Consider the following 18,056-nt stretch of genomic DNA (forward strand, 5'->3'; position numbering starts at 1 on the left):
GGTTAACAAGAGACAATAATAAAGTTAATTTGCCTCTTGCTGAGATCACAATTATTTTAAAAGGTAACAATGACTATACATTTTGCACAACTTACACTACTGCAATATTCTACAAATAGAATATTGAGTGATAAGAAATGTCACCAGGAAACTGGGTTAGGAAAAAAATAGTGAAAATAATGACTCCTATAATTGTGATATCTTTAAGAATACATGTCTCAATAATCAAGCAGAAATAAATCAAGCGAGAATGCTACTCCAATATAAACAAAGTAGGCAAATGATTGGTGTTCAGTTTTGCCAATTTTATTGAACCAATAAAATTCCTACTAATAACAATGAAATAAATTTCTGCAAGTATAAATGTGATACAGTTTAACAAAACCCATTGTTCTGTACCTATAAATAGATTTTCAAAATGTCATAAAAAGTGCAGTTATGAATTGTTAACATGTTAATACACAGTTCCTTTATTTCAAATGTGTTTGTCTTGACTCACTAACAGTTCCTTCTGCATCTGTCCAAATAATATTACCCATCCCTCCAAAAAAAAAAAAAAAAAAGAGGCATTAAAGCACTAGAATATTACACATAAACTGATCCATTTAGGTCAGCTTTAGTCAGAACTGTAAAATCAGCAACATAAGAAAAACAAAACCTAGTAATACATACAAAAGCTTTCATGGGTTCTAGAACCTTCTTAACTGCTGACTCATGTGGAGGGCATTAGGAGTTGAAAAGGCTTATATGGTTAACTACCTTAGACTATATCTACAGCAGGGTCTGGTTTGCCAGAACAAGTTTAAAGTGGCTGTTTACTAAGTTTGTTATCTTCAGAATTGAAACTATAAGACCGCCATTTGACCCTGAAACTTGTGTGAATCTTAAATTGCATCAAATATCTATTTGATAAAAGCTTATTCTAATTTAAAACCTTATAGAGTAAGAGACTGATATATATAGCAGTCTTAAAGATCACGTCATCTGCCTTACATTAGTCCAGTCACGTGCTTCGTAAAAAAAAAAAAAAAAATTACAGTAACAAAGCACAGGACTACAAAGGCAAAACATCACAGCTTCTGATTACACTGAATAAAAAGTACCAAGAAACGCAAAAGATAATTCTGTATTAATACTGATGAATTAAAGAACTATAATAGACGTTTCACAGCATGCTACATATATCGCTCACAACTTAAGGATAAATGTCTAACGTTGAAAGTCAAGAAGTTGGCAATCTGATTTCATGTGCAATTCAGCTACAAAGTCTTAATATATACATTCATTATGTAGCTGTCCTGCAAAACCAGGATTTTTTAAAAAGAGTTTTCAAGTTCAACTTCTATTTCATAAGTTAAAAGATGCATCCAGTTCTTCCATGACCAGGAAAGTTATTTTCAGGCTTAAAGGAGCTAATCCAAGTAGCAAGGCCGTGTTCCAAGTGGACCTGACAGGGTTCTTTATTACCTTGCTCAGACTGTGTATGTGTATGTGCCTATAGTAGTAGCACTGAGAAGATGCCAAACTGGCTGTGGTTTGCTTTCTGTGTCTCTTATTTTGGATTGAAAAGAGTAAATGTGAAGAGAAAGAGGAAGGGGAAACTGTATTTTCTCTCCAGAGAAGACTAAATAATGCAAAGGAAATATCTGCACTAGATATATAGTTTGGATCACTTTCCTTGGTGAACAAGGGTACCATTTAACTCTTTTACCTTAGAGAACCAGTGAAATTCAGAAAGCGGAAGTCTCTCATTACAAAGGAAACTTCTTGGCCACCCAACTAATACATTTCCTTTTTTCTACCTTTTAATCCTTCCTTATCAGACTTGGGGAGCCAGTTGAAAATGTGTAAAGATATTAATTTAAGAAAGAGATGTACAATAAGTTTTATTCTGTAAGTTTCATAATGTATGCCCTTAACTAATCAGGATTTGCGAACAATATTTTAACACTATAGACCAGAGAGATTCTCTCTGATACTCTTTCGGTAGAAATTATACATTCATTTTTTTAAGAGGTTAACTTGAGGGGTGCAAGAAAATAGACTGTTCTAGCAAAATTGACATAACAAAAATTCTATTCATCATATTTAGACTTACTAATGTTTGATGTTGTCCTGTGAACTGTAAAATTGGGTATTTGTTCTAAAGGCTATTTTGTGGTATGCCCTGCACTATTTCAAAGATTTCCACAAGCATTCAAAAGAATCAGATATTCATTCTCTGTTCCCCCCATATATATATATATAATATATATATATAAATATATTTTTTCATTCTGTACTTCATGGTGGTACAGTCATAATTAGTTTAAAGCTAAAATGAACACTTCATGGCATATAATTTAATACAAACCGCCTCATTCAGTCTCCATTATTAAGTTTCATTTCTTAACTAGGACATCAATTCATTCCTGAGCCCTGAAAGGCATTTACTGGAATCTACTATCAGGTTGAGTTGTTCATGAATGAGATGGAAAACATCCAAATACCGCAAGAAATAATAATTATCTATACTTGCAAATGGGATGGTTCATCAGGTCAGACAACCGTGTACAGTGTCCCATGTTAGAAACCTGACATAATTTTACATTTATGAACAACCTCAAGTGCACCTAGCTGGAGAGGAAGAACTATTACATCTTCTTCCTCTTTGCATTTCCTCTTCCTTCTGGATAGGAAGGAAGTGCAGCTGGATATACCCTAAGTGCAGCTAGGAGAATAAAGACTACAAAGTCAATGCATTTTCTTTTCATCCCATGGAACATTTTTTTCCTCCCATAAGAATAGGATAGCAACAGAGGTTAGAGGCTTAGTCTAACCCAGGAAAGCCTGGTTAAACCCTTATGTACCCAATTTTGTGTTATTTTATTATATTATAAATCAAATGGGCTTCTGTGATCCCATGGGACCATCTAAATACCCTTTGCCATATGTCCTTCTATTAGAAATGTGTTTCAAGGCCCAAACACCACCAATAAAACAAATGTCTGGAACACCACCCTATTTGCATGCCAGAAATTTCCCATTCCACTGAAGGGTTATCAGTCATTCTGGATTGCTGGAGAATTTTAACTTTACATTCAAATAGCTTGGACTAACAACAGTATTCATAACCTAATGCAAATCCAAGTTAGGATGGCAATTCAATCACTTTAAAATTCTGCTATATGCTAAATTCTGAATGATAGAAATAGTTCAATTTCTGTATCATGTATAAATATAAAGATTCCTACTTTGATAGAAGGCAAATATCTTTTATGATTTATTTAAAATATGGAAGTTGTATTACTGAACAACAGTGAGTGAATCCATGAAAAGGTTAGATATTCTGAATTTATAGGCTCTTTGGGGATGAGGTAGAGGAGAGCAAGATATTTCGGCAGCTGGGAAAAGGGTAGAACAGAATAGGGTGACACAATTTACACTCGATACTGCATAACATCTGGTAGAGTGTCTAGGGCAAAGGTTAGCCAAAGTATAGCTGGATGGTTGAGGGATTTAGAAGGAGTTGGGATGAATCCATAGTCTCAATGAATGGAGAAAAAGTAACTCAGGAAAGTAAATGCTGGTGACTTATCAGCAGGTGGCTGGTGATGTTTGGTTTGGATTGTGAAAGCTGCTTAGACCAAGATGGGCTGAGGGAAGGGGAGGAGAGTAAGCATGTAGAGGTTGAGGCACTTGGAGGAAGAAGAAGCAGGCAGGAAAGGGTGAACTGAATGCAGATAGGAGCTCCCACATGGGAAATATTTTCTCTAGATTAGGAGTACGATGCTGAGGGCAGCCACGCTCTCAGCACTATGTTCCTTGTATTCTTTGAAAACTTTTCCTTCCTCATAGGGCTCTGCCTTGACATATACCTCTACCTCTATTATCCATTTCACCCCAGCTATTTTTAAGTTCTAGGTCTCACCTGGGCAGATTCTAGGTCTGTTAACCAAGCCAAATTAGCATTGAAATAAGCTCCACTTACAGTGGGCATATAAGTTCTGTTGACTGAGATAAATACATTCATGTTACAGTACTGTTTTGAAGAAAGACTATTTAATTTGATTCTCAGTCTCCAGAGGGATATAATAGGGAAACAGAGTTTATGTTGACGGCCACCTAGAATAGGTTCTGATTACACAAATTAGGTAACTTAAAATTCAATCTGAGCAGAGGAGCCACAACTTTCAGTTCGCTGTGGAATTGTACTACTAAGCAAATGTGACATACTATTTACATAACATTATTGTTATATACTGTTTACTCCATGTAAGACCATCTCTTTGCATAAAAGCAGTCCTATTAGAGAGAAGAATTTAAGGTCTTGTTTTCCAGAGAAATGATTTAGAATTGTCTTTAAAATACAACCTAAAACACCTTATTTTGCTAACACAGTGCAAATCATTTTTATAACATGCACTGTAATTTATTTTTTCCATAAGGAATTGTCCTTAAGAGTTCAAAAGAATCTTACCATCAAATAGGCATGTACCCTCCCTCCACTAAAAATGGTGAACTATTTTAAGTACAGATCTTTAATTATTTGTTGATCATTTTATTTTGCTGTGGCACAGAAAACTAAGATTTCGGATTTTAAAATAACGTTATAAGGAGGAAAAGGAAAAGGTCACTCTGGAATAATAATTAGCGTTTAGGAGCATTTAAAATCTTTAGGAGACATTATAACAATTAAATAGGAGACCTGGTTCAAATTTTATAGGATTCTTACATAAAACTTATATTGACTTTTCTGTTGTAAAAACAGCCCTGTGTTTCTCTGCCATTATTTGGGCTTACAACCATAATTAAAGGCCAAGGCTATGCCCCAGATTCCATGTTAGCCATCTTTTATTTTAAAAATACCCCAAATGGGACAAATTCATACTGGGACTGAGACAATGTACTTAGTTCAAAAAGGTGAAGGAGGTAATAAGCTGTCTCAAAAGCCTCTTTTCCCCTAATGGTCATGCATCCACCTGAGGAAGCCTCATCTGAAGAAGCCAGTGAGGCACCAGCCTGGCTACTCCCATAGTCAGGTGGGTTAAAGAACAGATTATTTTCAGATGGGGGAGTATCTCAATATTTCTTGAGGTGATGTGAGAAATTACAAATTACCATTGAAGCTGGAAATCTTGAAATTCCAAAGTAAATAGACATTATTCAAGCATACACATCAGTGGACTATTAAGACTAATTTTAACATAATAAGCAAAGAATTAAAGAATTCACATTCACATGTGCTTTTCTCACGTACACTTGCACATTTAAGTTTGGCACAATGTGAGTGCAAGGTGTAGATCAGCATATTGCATAATCACATCATTATACCAATTGAACCAGACATCTCTTTTAAAAATATCACATTTTAATATAAAAAGCTATACTATAAATTACTAAATAGTAAATTCAATACTCTGAAAAAATACCACCCTGGAAAACCGCATCAGAATTTCAAGTTTGCATTGGATAAAGAGAATTAACAGCAAACTCGTTGTAAAATGGTATTCACAACCTGAAATGCTGTGCATGCTGCGTATTAGTAGGTGCTTTAGCACCTGCAGAAGTCAATTTTTCTAGGCTGGTTCACTGAGGTTCATAAATATATTGTTTTGTTTTTGTTTATAGTTCCAAGTCAACTTATTTTCCTGACTATTGATGAAATAGATCAATGCTGAGCTAAAAAGAAACTTTGCAAGGAAAGAGATCTATTAAAGGCACTAATATTTCCATAGCCTAAACTCCAACTACTTACATTTCCAGGGAAAAAAATAAACAACAACTAAGTGGCCATTTTAGTTACTTAAACCTTGTTTCCCCTTTTGGTCTAAAGCTCATATGGTGTTTTGTGAGAATTTCTCCTCCTTTCAATACATACAAATCATTTTTTATCCTGTTATACAGTTCACCTGCACAAAAATATAGGGCTATTAATTGAAAGCATCTGGTAAAAACACAAATTCAAGAATAAAAGACATCCTCAACTTGAAAGTTGTAAAGTTAGGGAAGTCAAATGGACATTTATGTTGCCATTTGTGTTTTGCCATTCTCCTAAATATTTTCTTCGTATTACATATCTACATAATGTAATATTGAATAAAACACATGGCATATGCAATAAAACAGAAGAGATATGGCACAAGTTCTCTGAATAATCTCTTTAAACCACCCTGTCTTCAAAAATATTAGTAATTTTTTCCTCACATGGAAGATTTCAAACAGGATCCTGGAATCCAAAAATGCAGAACTACCTTATGTTAATAAGTGTACAGTCATATTTGTTTTCCTTTCTGGAACAAAATTTAAAAGAAAGCAACCCAATATATTGTACCAGAAGAGGATGATAAATGGAAGAGGAAAATGATTTAATGAAACACTAGTTCACGATTCTTTCACAAAAGTTAAATCTTATATCACAAGTAAGTCTAAAATGAAATCTTTGCTGGAACAGAAAATTGTATCTATATTATTTACTGTGAAAAATGGATATGTTTTCAAAAATTAGCATGTATGTGTACAATTCAAGTCACCCTTAACTAACCAAAAAGTGTTTAAAAAGCAGTGCAGTTGTGTCCTACTGGATAGTTGTAAGCATCTCTTTAGGCACTTTACTGGTTCGTTGACATAATACAAATTAAAGCTATAAACACATAATGTTGTGCTCTCTGAAGATAGTCTAATCAAGCAAGCAACGTAAACCAATGCAAAAATGTGACTTTTTGGCCGCTTATTCCTCCCCTATGACTTGATAACTTTTTAAAACCAGTTGTCCAAGGAGATTTTTCTGGGGAAGGGAATGCTTTGGCATTATGAAAGGAACATTGTTCAATCCCAGTAAGGTAAAACTGAAAAAAGCCTGTGCAATAAAGAAATTTGAAAAAAATTTCTTTATGGCTCTGTTGAAAAGGACACTTTTGCAGTGACATGACGGGGAACGTTTAGTTGAGTAATTTTTGAACATATTGCACTCTGTTTTTGTTGTTCAATCACATTAATGCATAGAAACACAATTTTTACCTTTGAATAATAAACTGTCTAACCTAAGAACAAAAGTCATGGAAAATAATTTCTAAAAGCCTAACAGGAAAAAAATAGGCATATTAACCTTCTTTTGCTTAACGAAATATAGAAAAAAAACTATGAGAAAGGAAAAATGTGCAAAGAAAATTTTTGGTCAGTCTTGTGTGGGTATGGTTTATATGTGCCAACTAAATGAACTGTAAGCAGCACTGTGAGCACTGATTATTTAAGGTGACTGAGGATTACTGTCAGTGATAGGATTGTGTATAATTCCACTTATAATATATACATCTGATACGGAAAACTGAAACTTCTGTTTTAGAAGAGAAAGAAAATAGCTGAATTTGGCATTTCAGTAGCATGCTATAGAATTCATCATGATTAATTTCACATTAAATTATGGGCAATGGCTGTATCACATTTCATGTTATCGCCAATAGCAGTAAAACAACAACAAATGAACAAACAAACAAAAAAAACAGTGCCTGACAAATAATCTCCTGGGGACACAAATACGTGTCCAGTGAGCAGCTTGGTTCAACAGCGCATGCTTTTCCTCCACCAGATTTAGGACACAACATTAAAATTTTAGAATGGCCAGAGAGGTCACTCTTTGCTGAATTCCAACATCTGAAAAACAATTGCTTGAGCAGATTGTAAGCACTTGTCCTTATTCTTAAAAAAAAGGGTGGGGTTGGGAGGGAGAAAAAATACACATACACACAACTCAAAAGCGCTGAAGTTAAGCACTAATAAGCCAGATTCATGATTTATGATCAGTATCCAAAACTCCAACTATCAACAATGCAAAGTAGTGCTCCTCAGTATTATTTTTGCAATTGTTAGTAATGTTAAGCATCAAGGAAAATAAAACACATCATTGCACATTACAGCCGCAAAAAACAGAAACAAAAAACAAACGGCTAAACTTTGACATTAGAGAACTGAATAATTTTTGATGTTATATCACAAATAGCTTCTGATATTTATCTTATGTGAAAGGTCTTTACACATGTATGACATTTTCCTTGGGTGATACTTCAGGTCAAATGCCGAGTTATGGCACGAAGAGCATAAAGAAGTTCAGCTTGCATTCGTGCTTCCATTAAAAGTAGATTGACATGAACCTAGAAGTGAAAATGTCATCAGTTTAGTAACCATTATAAACACCTAAAATATCTTATTAGACATTCACAAAGGTTTTTTAATGTCTATATAAGCAATATTCACACACACCCCTAGACATATTTATCCATGTTCATGATGCAACACTCAAACCTGTGTCTATAAAAAATGGCTCTGTGAGCAGTAAAAATAACCCATAAAATCTAAAAAATTCTGATAGCTTTATTAAAGTTGTTATTCTTGTAAAGTCAATCTTTTGGGTTATAAAATAAAACTAATTTTTATAAATTATAATTTTCCTACAAATTATATTTCTTTCTAGTTATAAAATTTTACATGGCTAAAAATCAGCCCTCATTTTTTTTTGACAGTTTATGCTTATCCTGTGAAAAGCTTTAACATTTATTAGGTTTTCTAACTTAATGTTTCCTATATATTTCTTTCAAATAAATATTTTTATGTAACAGTATATTTGGCACAAAAGTCCTGAATTATATTGTCAAAACACTAAATTACCAAGTTTGGGAAAAATCTATCGTCTTTTTTTTTGAGAGATGGAGTCTTGCTCTGTTGCCCAGGCTGGATTGCAGTGGAGTGATCTCGGCTCACTGCAACCTCCGCCTCCTGGGTTCAAGCGATTCTCCTGCCTCAGATTCCCAAGCAGCTGAGACTACAGGCATGTGCAACCATGCCCAGCTAAAATTTTTGTATTTTTTAGTAGAAAAGGGGTTTCACTATATGTTGGCCTGGCTGGTCTTGAACTCCTGACCTCAAGTGATCCACCTGCCTCGGTCTCCCAAAGTGCTGGGATCACAGGTGTGAGCCACCGTGCTCAGCAGAAACCATTGTCTTAATAGGTTAATTCTAGTGGTTAAAAAATCTCAAAATGGATGTGCCTTCTGGGCCAAAATACAATTACACCTAACACAACATTTCAGTATGTCTGATTTTTATTAACAGGTTGAACTGTAGACAGTTTTCCAAATGTACTTTGAAGATATCAATGCTTAGATCTAGTATTTCAAAGGCTCGTGATAAACTTTTATTTTATACACTATGTTGAACACAGCATATAACCATAATTGGGTTACTATTCAATAAATCTGAATTTAAAAAATATTTAAAAAACCCAGATAGTGGCTGGGTGCAGTGGCTCCTGCCTGTAATCCCAGCACTTTGGGAGGCCGAGGTGGGCGGATCACCTGAGGTCAGGAGTTTACGACCAGTCTGGCTAACGTGGTGAAACCCCATCTCTACCAAAAATACAAAAATTAGCCAGGCGTGGTGGCGGGCACCTGTAATCTCAGCTACTCGGGAGGGTGAGGCAGAAGAATTACTTGAACCTGGGAGGTGGAGGTTGCAGTGAGCCGAGATTGCACCACTGCACTCCAGCCTGGGCGAAAGAGTGAGGCTCATCTCTAAAAAACAAACAAAAAAACCCCAGATAGCTAGATGATGCCACTTCCATGTCAATGGCAATAATTTATTAATACTTTCATGTGTTATTTTTTCATAACTATTACTTCTTATACTGAAGAACTGTCCTTGGTATAATGCTTAACATTGAAACGCTTACCTTTTCTGAGTGTTTGAACTGCCGCCAGTAACTATCATACATGCGTTTTGTAGTCCTCTCAGGATAGCAGGTCACTGTTTTAATGTAAACCTTCAGGCTTCTTTCAAGTAATTGATTAACTTCTCCATAATCATAGTCATCATACCTATGAGCAACACAACAATAGCTTTATAATGACAAAATTCAAATATTTAATTTCCAAAGCTATACTAAGGACATTTATTGTCTAGTAATTAAATACTAAAAGCTCGTTAATTAATTGAATCCACAAATGTTTACTGAGTACCCATTATGTGCCATGGGTACTCAGTAGTAGTGATATACCAGTGACCAAAATAGACAAAAATCCTTGGTCTCATGGAGCTTAAATTTTGTTGAAGTAAAAAGGAAAAAAAATTAAAAAGATAAACATATTGTAGTCAGATGATAACTGCCATGGAGAGGAAATGGAACTTGGTCTGGGAGGAGAGCAGTTGTTACTTTAAATAGGGTGGGCAGGAAGGCTTCTCTGAAAGGTTGATATTTGAACAATACCAGATGGTGGTAAAGAAGCAAGTGTAAAGGACTTGAGGTAGGAGTCAAGTGTTTCAGGGAAGAGGAAGTAATCACTGAGTCCCATGCTGCCAAATAGACAAATAAGATAACTGGGAACTGACCACTGGAAGTAGCTATATGGAGGTCACTAGCAACCTCGGTAAGAGCAGTTTTGTTGGTTGATAGGGACAAAAGCCTGATACTGTGAATAGGTTCAAGAGAGAATTGGAGATAAGAAAATAGTGACAGTAAATATATACAATTTTGTCAGAGATTTGCTTTGCACAAAAGCAGAAAAATGAGGCAGTAGCCAGAGGGAAATGAAAGGTGAAACTGAAATTTTCTTTAAAGATGGGAGAAATTAAGTGTGTTTCTATACTGATGGGAAAGATCCAATAAAGAGAGTAAAGCTGATTATGCTGGAGAGAGAAGGGAGTATTGCTAGAATTGAGATCTTTAGAAAATGAGAAATGGGATTTTGTGCATAAGTGGATAGGAACATAGACAGTAATGACAGCAGAGTAAATGGGCACAGATGCAGACAGGTAGGCAAATGTGGTATTGGGAGCTTGTGGAATTTCTCTGTTATATTTTCAGTTAATTTTTAACCCATATAATGCTTAGTTTAATAAAAAGAGTATCTCGATGCATTTATGTAAGCTTTATTTTGTAGCATCCAACAGATAAATATACTCACTACATTTGTTGCCTTGTATCCAATACATATTTATTGCATTTAAATTTAGTTCTATTAGTGTTTATTTTTCTTAGGTAGGTAGATATGATATATATGTGTTTTAAAATGTGTTGATTCTTTGATAACATTGTCTAGCATGGTAAATGGACAAATAGCTCAGTTATTATGTACAACTATAATCTATTACATGGAATATCATGTTATTAGTCGATTTATCAGTAAATTTTGGGGTTCTTTAGCTAAAATTATGGGAAATACTTTGCTTAACAGATTAAATTCTAATTATCATAAAGTCTTTCTGATATATATCGGATATATGGTCAAGTTGAATAATTTGTAACTGGAAATTTTTTGTCTGTTAATCTATTTCCATAAAAGCCTCAAACCACAAGTCAAAAAGGCACATTCTTCAATAAGTGCTTTCTTGATTAGACTATTCAATCTCATTTACTTACTGTCCTCTCAATGCCAATTTTCTAAATTTAAAGGTCATTAATTTATATTGGCTGATATATTTAATTTCAGTGTTATGTGATGTTATGTAAGCTTATGAAGGCACAACCTACTATAGTTTTGTTTATACTGTAATTGCCATTCCTTAAAAAATGTTTTTTTTTTTTTTTTTTTGAGACGGAGTCTCGCTCTGTCGCCCAGGCTGGAGTGCAGTGGCCGGTTCTCAGCTCACTGCAAGCTCCGCCTCCCGGGTTTACGCCATTCTCCTGCCTCAGCCTCCCGAGTAGCTAGGACTACATTAGCTGGGACTACAGGCGCCCGCCACCTCGCCCGGCTGGTTTTTTTTTTGTATTTTTTAGTAGAGATGGGGTTTCACCGTGTTAGCCAGGATGGTCTTGATCTCCTGACCTTGTGATCCGCCCGTCTCGGCCTCCCAAAGTGCTGGGATTACAGGCTTAAAAAGACCAAACTAACTAAACAAACCAGAATTTATTATAGTGATCTAAAGGGACACTACAACTGTTTTTTTAAAACTCACCTATTCTTCCAGGAAGGATTCTCAGATTTGGTCTAATTCTATCCTATCCCCAATGATTACTGATGCTTTTTTCCCTCCTTAGTAAATTTTTACCACTGTATTTATATGTGCATCAATGTTAAGATTCATGACACTTAAAGAAAAATGCTTCTCTATAAAATGAAATTAATTTTTAAAATCAGAAGTCTACATGTAATATTTTTTTCCCAGAGTCATATACCCCCAAACAAGATAAAAATAAGACTTATGCTTGAATTTTCACTTAGAAATGTATAAAACTGTCTCTACAATGAACATACCTGATTCCAAACATACAGTGAACGTAGTTAAATAAAGCTCTGCGCAGCATGGTTGTGTCAACATCCTCATGGGTGGCCATAGTGTTATATGTGAGATTGTAGACCATCCGAAACTTTTCATCAAGAAGATGTCCAATGTCAGAATAAAGTCTGTTCACCAGGGAGAACCCATGATTTTCCCAGGTATAGTCCTAAAAGAATAAAATGTATTTAATTACAAAGTGGGCATTTTCCATGTAAATGTATGTATTTATTAAATATAACTAATGAAGCAAGTAAGTGAGGCTATTTCTAATTTAATTCTAGGTTTGCAGCTTTACTAAGGCTTTACCTAGAACCCTTCACATCAGTTAGTAGATCAGAGTGTCTGGATGTTTCTTCAAAGGGTATGGGATTTGTCATGTTAGTGATGAACTCTAGTTATCTCCTACACTCAGGTACTATGCACATTATCCCCTTATCTGGAAGGGCCCCAGGAGATCTTGGAATATTCCTATGTGAACAAACCTACCCAGTGACACAGACAGTTAACAGATCATCTAAAATAACCATGAAGGAGTTTGTCATAATTCAATCTCATACCCTCTTTAGGAGTCACATCACTGCTGTGGCTATTTCCTAGGGGTTAAGATTAGAGTAGCCCTTAAGCCCACGACTACTGGTGTATGATATTATTCCAAGAAAAAGTGATGTCACCTGTTTTCCTCTCTGTTCCCTTCCAAAAAAATGGTATAAACATTATGCAAATACCATGTAGTAACAGAAGTAACTGAATAAAGCAGACTGTTTCCTTTTGTCTTCTTAGGGAGAAAAATGTTGAAATAATTATACATCTATTGGGAACTCCAATTAGACTAGGCTGAAACTAGGTTAGATACAAAGATTTATAGATCCTATCAAAAATTCTTTAGATGCCAATTTTTAAAATTTCAACACTTAACAGTTAAAATGACAGTATTTTCTAGTTTCTCTGAATTAATGACATATTATACCTGAGCTCGAAATGTTGGCAAATGCTCTTCTCCTCGTCTCGCAAAGTCTTCATAACCAAAACCAGGGTCTTCAATGTATCGAGAGACATCAGATGTTATAATCATGTCATCCTCAAAATCTAAGGACAATAATGAACAATCTAGTGTTAAGGATACTGTACGTGGTTAAGACAATAAATTGGAACTCCATTTTCTTCCACTTTTTAGCTTTTCCATGGATTTCTAAAGTGAAACCATTGACTCTGTGACTTAAATTTATATAAAATATCTACTGCTAAAGTTTTAAATATAATTTCATTACCAAATACTAGCAATCTTACCATTTAACTAGTTTTCCAGGTAAACTGACTAAACTATCTAAACAGTAGTAGCAAAGGGTAAATATGCTAGTTTTACTAATTTAGGAATGGAAGATAGCACAGGCCTGTAAGCATAAAGCTTAACCTTTTTTTTTTTTTTTTTTTTTTTTTTTTTTTGAGATAGATTCTCACTCTGTCACCCAGGCTGGAGTGCAGTGGTGCAATCTCGGCTCACTGCAACCTCTCTGCCTCCTGGGTTCAAGCGATTCTTCTGCCTCAGCCTTCTGAGTAGCTGGAACTACAGGTGCGTGCCACCATGCTCAGCTAATTTTTTGTATTTTCAGTAGAGAAAGGGTTTTGCCATGTTGGCCAGGCTGGTCTCAAACTCCTGACCTCGTGATCTACCCACCTTGGCCTCCCAAAGTGCAGCTTAACCATTTTTTGTTTTGTTTTGTTTTTATCTCTCCAGGGGATGAAGTGGGATGAGAGGAAGAAGAAGAGATGAAGGTGAAAGACCACTATGAGTTTAAGATAAACTTTGTTAAAATTACATGGTGTTTTACCTGGGTGTATTCACAATAAAAATTAGTTCAATATAGTTTATATTTAGTTTGCAAAAAAGCACATAGGGAGAAGGATCAGAAAGGACACTCAGTGGGGAGGTGAGCAGACTTTTGGATGCCGTTATCATTATCTTAATACACTTGAGTGCTAAATAGGGGGGCTCAGTTTGTGAACATTCAGTGAGCTTTATGCCTAAAATATGTGCACTTTTCTATGCATATGAAAACAAAAAGTATGCAACATATGGACTAAACAATGTCCTAATGAGACTGTGACTAGAATATTACCAAAGTGGCATTCAGGAAGATAGCAAGGCAATAATAATATTTTAAGAAAATTGATTTCTGCATACTTGATGACATTAACAATTTGCCACCAAAAAAGTTTAAATATCCAATGCATATTAATTTATGCAAAAATAATTCTATCTCACTTCTTATTTTAGGTTTGTCTGTCTTTACTATTTTTTCTGATTTTAACTATTAAAAGGGGATGAACAAGCTTCATTTACTAGCTTCTAGTCTAGAAAATGAACATGTATTTCTCAAAATAAAAGAACAACCTAGCTATTTTCCTGAAAGGAACAATATTTTCATTATAAGTATTTTAGTATTAAATGTCACATTTCATAAATAATAGTAAAACAGTATTATGGAATAATAAAAGACAAACTATAATTCTTAACTGTGAAAATTTTTGAGAGACTTAAAAAACAAGTGTAATTATGTTAATTCTTCCAAAAGAAAGGCCTGGTGGTAATACTTCATTATCTTTAATCTTTGCTATTGCATGAAAATCCTGACATTAAGTATTCTTTTCTCACAAGTTTTCAGCTGCCTTTAGGTCATTGCTGTGGACTAACTGGGTGCTTGATAATGGCAGGAAAGATTAAGTGCTCTGGCTACCCAATTTCGGATAAATCTTATAAAAATTCTTACCAAACTTCTTTATTACATATAAAGAAAGAGATGGTCTTTATTGAGTACTTACCATACACAAGTACTATACTACACACTTAATATCTATTTTTTGTTTCATTAATACAGAAAGAAATATCCATTTAAGAAATAAATGAACTGTATCTTACTAATACCATGGTCAGTACTGTGTCAGTAAGAAATACAATGTGTAGATGTTTAAGTATAAGATGATGTGAAAAACTTCCAAAATTAAATGCTTAAATTGATCTGAAGTTTTTAAGTGATTTTTCAGTCCTGTGAAGAGAATTTTCAGGCTTATTCCCAGCCTGATCCCATAACCACTTTATTTTCTCCTTGTGCTCTAGCACTCTATTTAGCTCAATAGAAATACTTTTAAAATGGTATTTTCAATGCATTATCTCTTAACATTTACAAACCAGCTTATACTTTCCTTAATTTGGTTCATTACATAATAATATAAATGAAGCAAACATTATAAAATGTAGTAGCAATCACTGAGGCTGCTATGAAAAGTAGTTTTATAGGTTGTAAAGTTTATGGGTTGCAAAGTAAAATAAAGCCAAAAACAGTAAGTAATAACTAAACTCTATAAAACAGTGTCTCTCTAGAAGCGATTCTTCCTTTGACACTGCACAACCAAGTGGTTTCATTTGGTAAATATTGATATCGGAGTTGACCATTACATAGTTGGCTCTTTAGTTTTTGTTTTGCTGATACACATTTTCAAGTTGTATGACTTTTTTTTTTTTTTTTTTTTTGAGACGGAGTCTTGCTCTGTAGCCCAGGCTGGAGTGCAGTGGTGCCATCTCAGCTCACTGCAAGCTCCGCCTCCTGGGTTTACGCCATTCTCCTGCCTCAGCCTACCGAGTAGCTGGGACTACAGGTGCCCACCACCTCGCCTGGCTAGTTTTTTGTATTTTTTTAGTAGAGCCGGGGTTTCACCGTGTTAGCAAGAATGGTCTCGATCTTCTGACCTCATGATCCGCCCGTCTCGGCCTCCCAAAGAGCTGGGATTACAGGCTTGAGCCACCGCGCCCGGCCATGACTTTTTAAACATTTTAAAATAAACAGTAAAAAGTAAGTAGTCAGCCAAATAAGAGAAGTGATCCTAGGAAAAATCTCTACACATTAATTTTTAACTTAAGAGTCAATTAACACCTGTTTCCTAGACAATTTTTATTCACAGAAAGAAATGTACAAAGGTCCCTCAATCCACAAATACTTTTCTCCTAAATTTATCTTAAGAAGTTAAAATTAGCATTGATTATTAAATCTAAAACTCTAGTTTTAATCCTATCTAAACAAATATTTCAAAGTCTGTACTCAAAAGAAATAGTATTTTGTTCATTATCTGCATTATTCTGCCCCTAAGAAGTAGTTACTGACATAATACAGGAAACGTTCTGTTGCAGTAATGGTATGCCTAACTGAAAAAACAAAAAACAGTAAAAGCTAGTTAACCCTGTTACCAAGCTACAGAATATGACACCTGTAGAATACTTTAAACGTTTATTTTCTTCAAAAGACTTGAAAAACTATTCTTAGAATCCTTACATAGAATCTGGAATACTTTATAACACTGGTCAAACCAAGACTTTTTTTATGCCGGAAAAAAAAAAAAATCTTTTTATTTCTGTTTTAAAACATGGTAAGTCTACACAAATGACTCAATTAGCTATTGTACTGAGTCTTTTTTCTATATTTTCTTTGTGCAGTCAGCAAATTTGGTACTGGCAATGATTAAGAGTGAAATATGTATTTATATATATGTGTTTAGATATATAAATATATACATATGTGGAGAGGTGTATGCATGTATATTGACATTATTTCCTTGAAATAGCCTCTTCTATTAAAATTAGAACATAATTTTTGGCTAAGGTCCAAGGCTTGCTAGTCAAAATTCACTTTTGAAGGCTGTAGTCCTGGCTTAAAGTTCCAAGAAGGTAGAGACTGAAATCGAAAGTATATTTTTAATATTTCAAAAGACCTAAGAGGAATAAAACATTGACATTTTTCAAGCTTTAGTTACTTAATGAAGCTCTTAAAAATTAATTTCTTAAAACACAGATACTACTAACTTTAATAAAAATGTTTACATTTTTAGACATTAGTTTACCTAGAAGGTTCATCATATATTCATTATTTTCCTTCACCCTCACCCGTTCTCTCTGGATGAATTTTATAATCAACTTTTAATTTCTGCTCCCAGTTATATGCTGGTAACTTCTAAAATTTTACCTTGACCTTAAAGTCCTCTCCTGATTTCCCATCTCTTCTACACTTTGTATTCCAAGAGTGGTTTGCATACCAGCAGCACCAGCATTACTTGGAGGCTTGATAGAAATGTGGCCTATCAGGCCCTACCCTAAACTGACTGATTCAACTTCTGCATCTCAACAAGATTCCCCAAGTGACTCATGAACACTGAAGTCTGAGAAGCACTATGCAAGACATTTCCTACTGGTTGTTTTACAGTCATCTCTACTCAAAATGTCCAAAATATGGTAGGTTGCATATTTCTTAAGGTTAGCAAGATCCTTACAGTAGGGCCTCTACCTACCTAACCAGATTTCTCTTTACACTACCTGTTTCATGATGTATGTCCTAACAACAAAGAACCACTTGTTCTTGGACCCAGCATCCTGTTTCCTTACCATCGTGCCTTTGCTAGGGCCTGGATGCCGTTTACGAGGTCCTCTTGTGCCCCTCAGTCATTACCTGACTTCCTCACACTCAACTGTGTTAAGACTTATTCTAGAGCCAAGGGTTGCAGGCATTCTTCCTTTAGGTTCCTCTTCTGCCAACACTGTTTGCCTATCAAGACTGGGTTCAGTGCCCTCTTCTAGGCTCATATCTTTCACATTCTGCTATGCGTTACAATTGTTTTTTTGCTACTAGAATGAGAGTGCCCTGAGAGCAGGAATCACACCTTATTTAGCCTTAAAACCTTAGTACCTAACATCATGCTGAAACTCTATGGGGTACTCAATAAGTGTTTGCAGAGTGAATATTAAACCAATAACCCAAACACTA

The 18,056-nt window shown here is 34.9% G+C and overlaps 1 protein-coding gene across 1 annotated transcript in view; it reads right to left on the minus strand.

Annotated features, from left to right (window-relative positions):
• Positions 1-284: 284 nt before the first annotated feature.
• The window catches only part of SESN3 (sestrin 3), a 65,641-nt gene continuing 47,869 nt past the window's right edge, over positions 285-18,056 (minus strand). The window contains exons 7-10 of the mRNA XM_010358691.2: positions 13,217-13,335; positions 12,225-12,415; positions 9,704-9,848; positions 285-8,129 (exon numbers count right to left, since the gene is read on the minus strand). Coding sequence (XP_010356993.1) covers positions 8,043-8,129; positions 9,704-9,848; positions 12,225-12,415; positions 13,217-13,335 — 542 coding nt within the window. The 3' untranslated portion in view covers positions 285-8,042. The remainder of the gene's footprint in view (positions 8,130-9,703; positions 9,849-12,224; positions 12,416-13,216; positions 13,336-18,056) is intronic.

The sequence above is a fragment of the Rhinopithecus roxellana genome, chromosome 15, assembly GCF_007565055.1.
Source record: "Rhinopithecus roxellana isolate Shanxi Qingling chromosome 15, ASM756505v1, whole genome shotgun sequence".
Lineage (NCBI taxonomy): Eukaryota > Metazoa > Chordata > Mammalia > Primates > Cercopithecidae > Rhinopithecus > Rhinopithecus roxellana.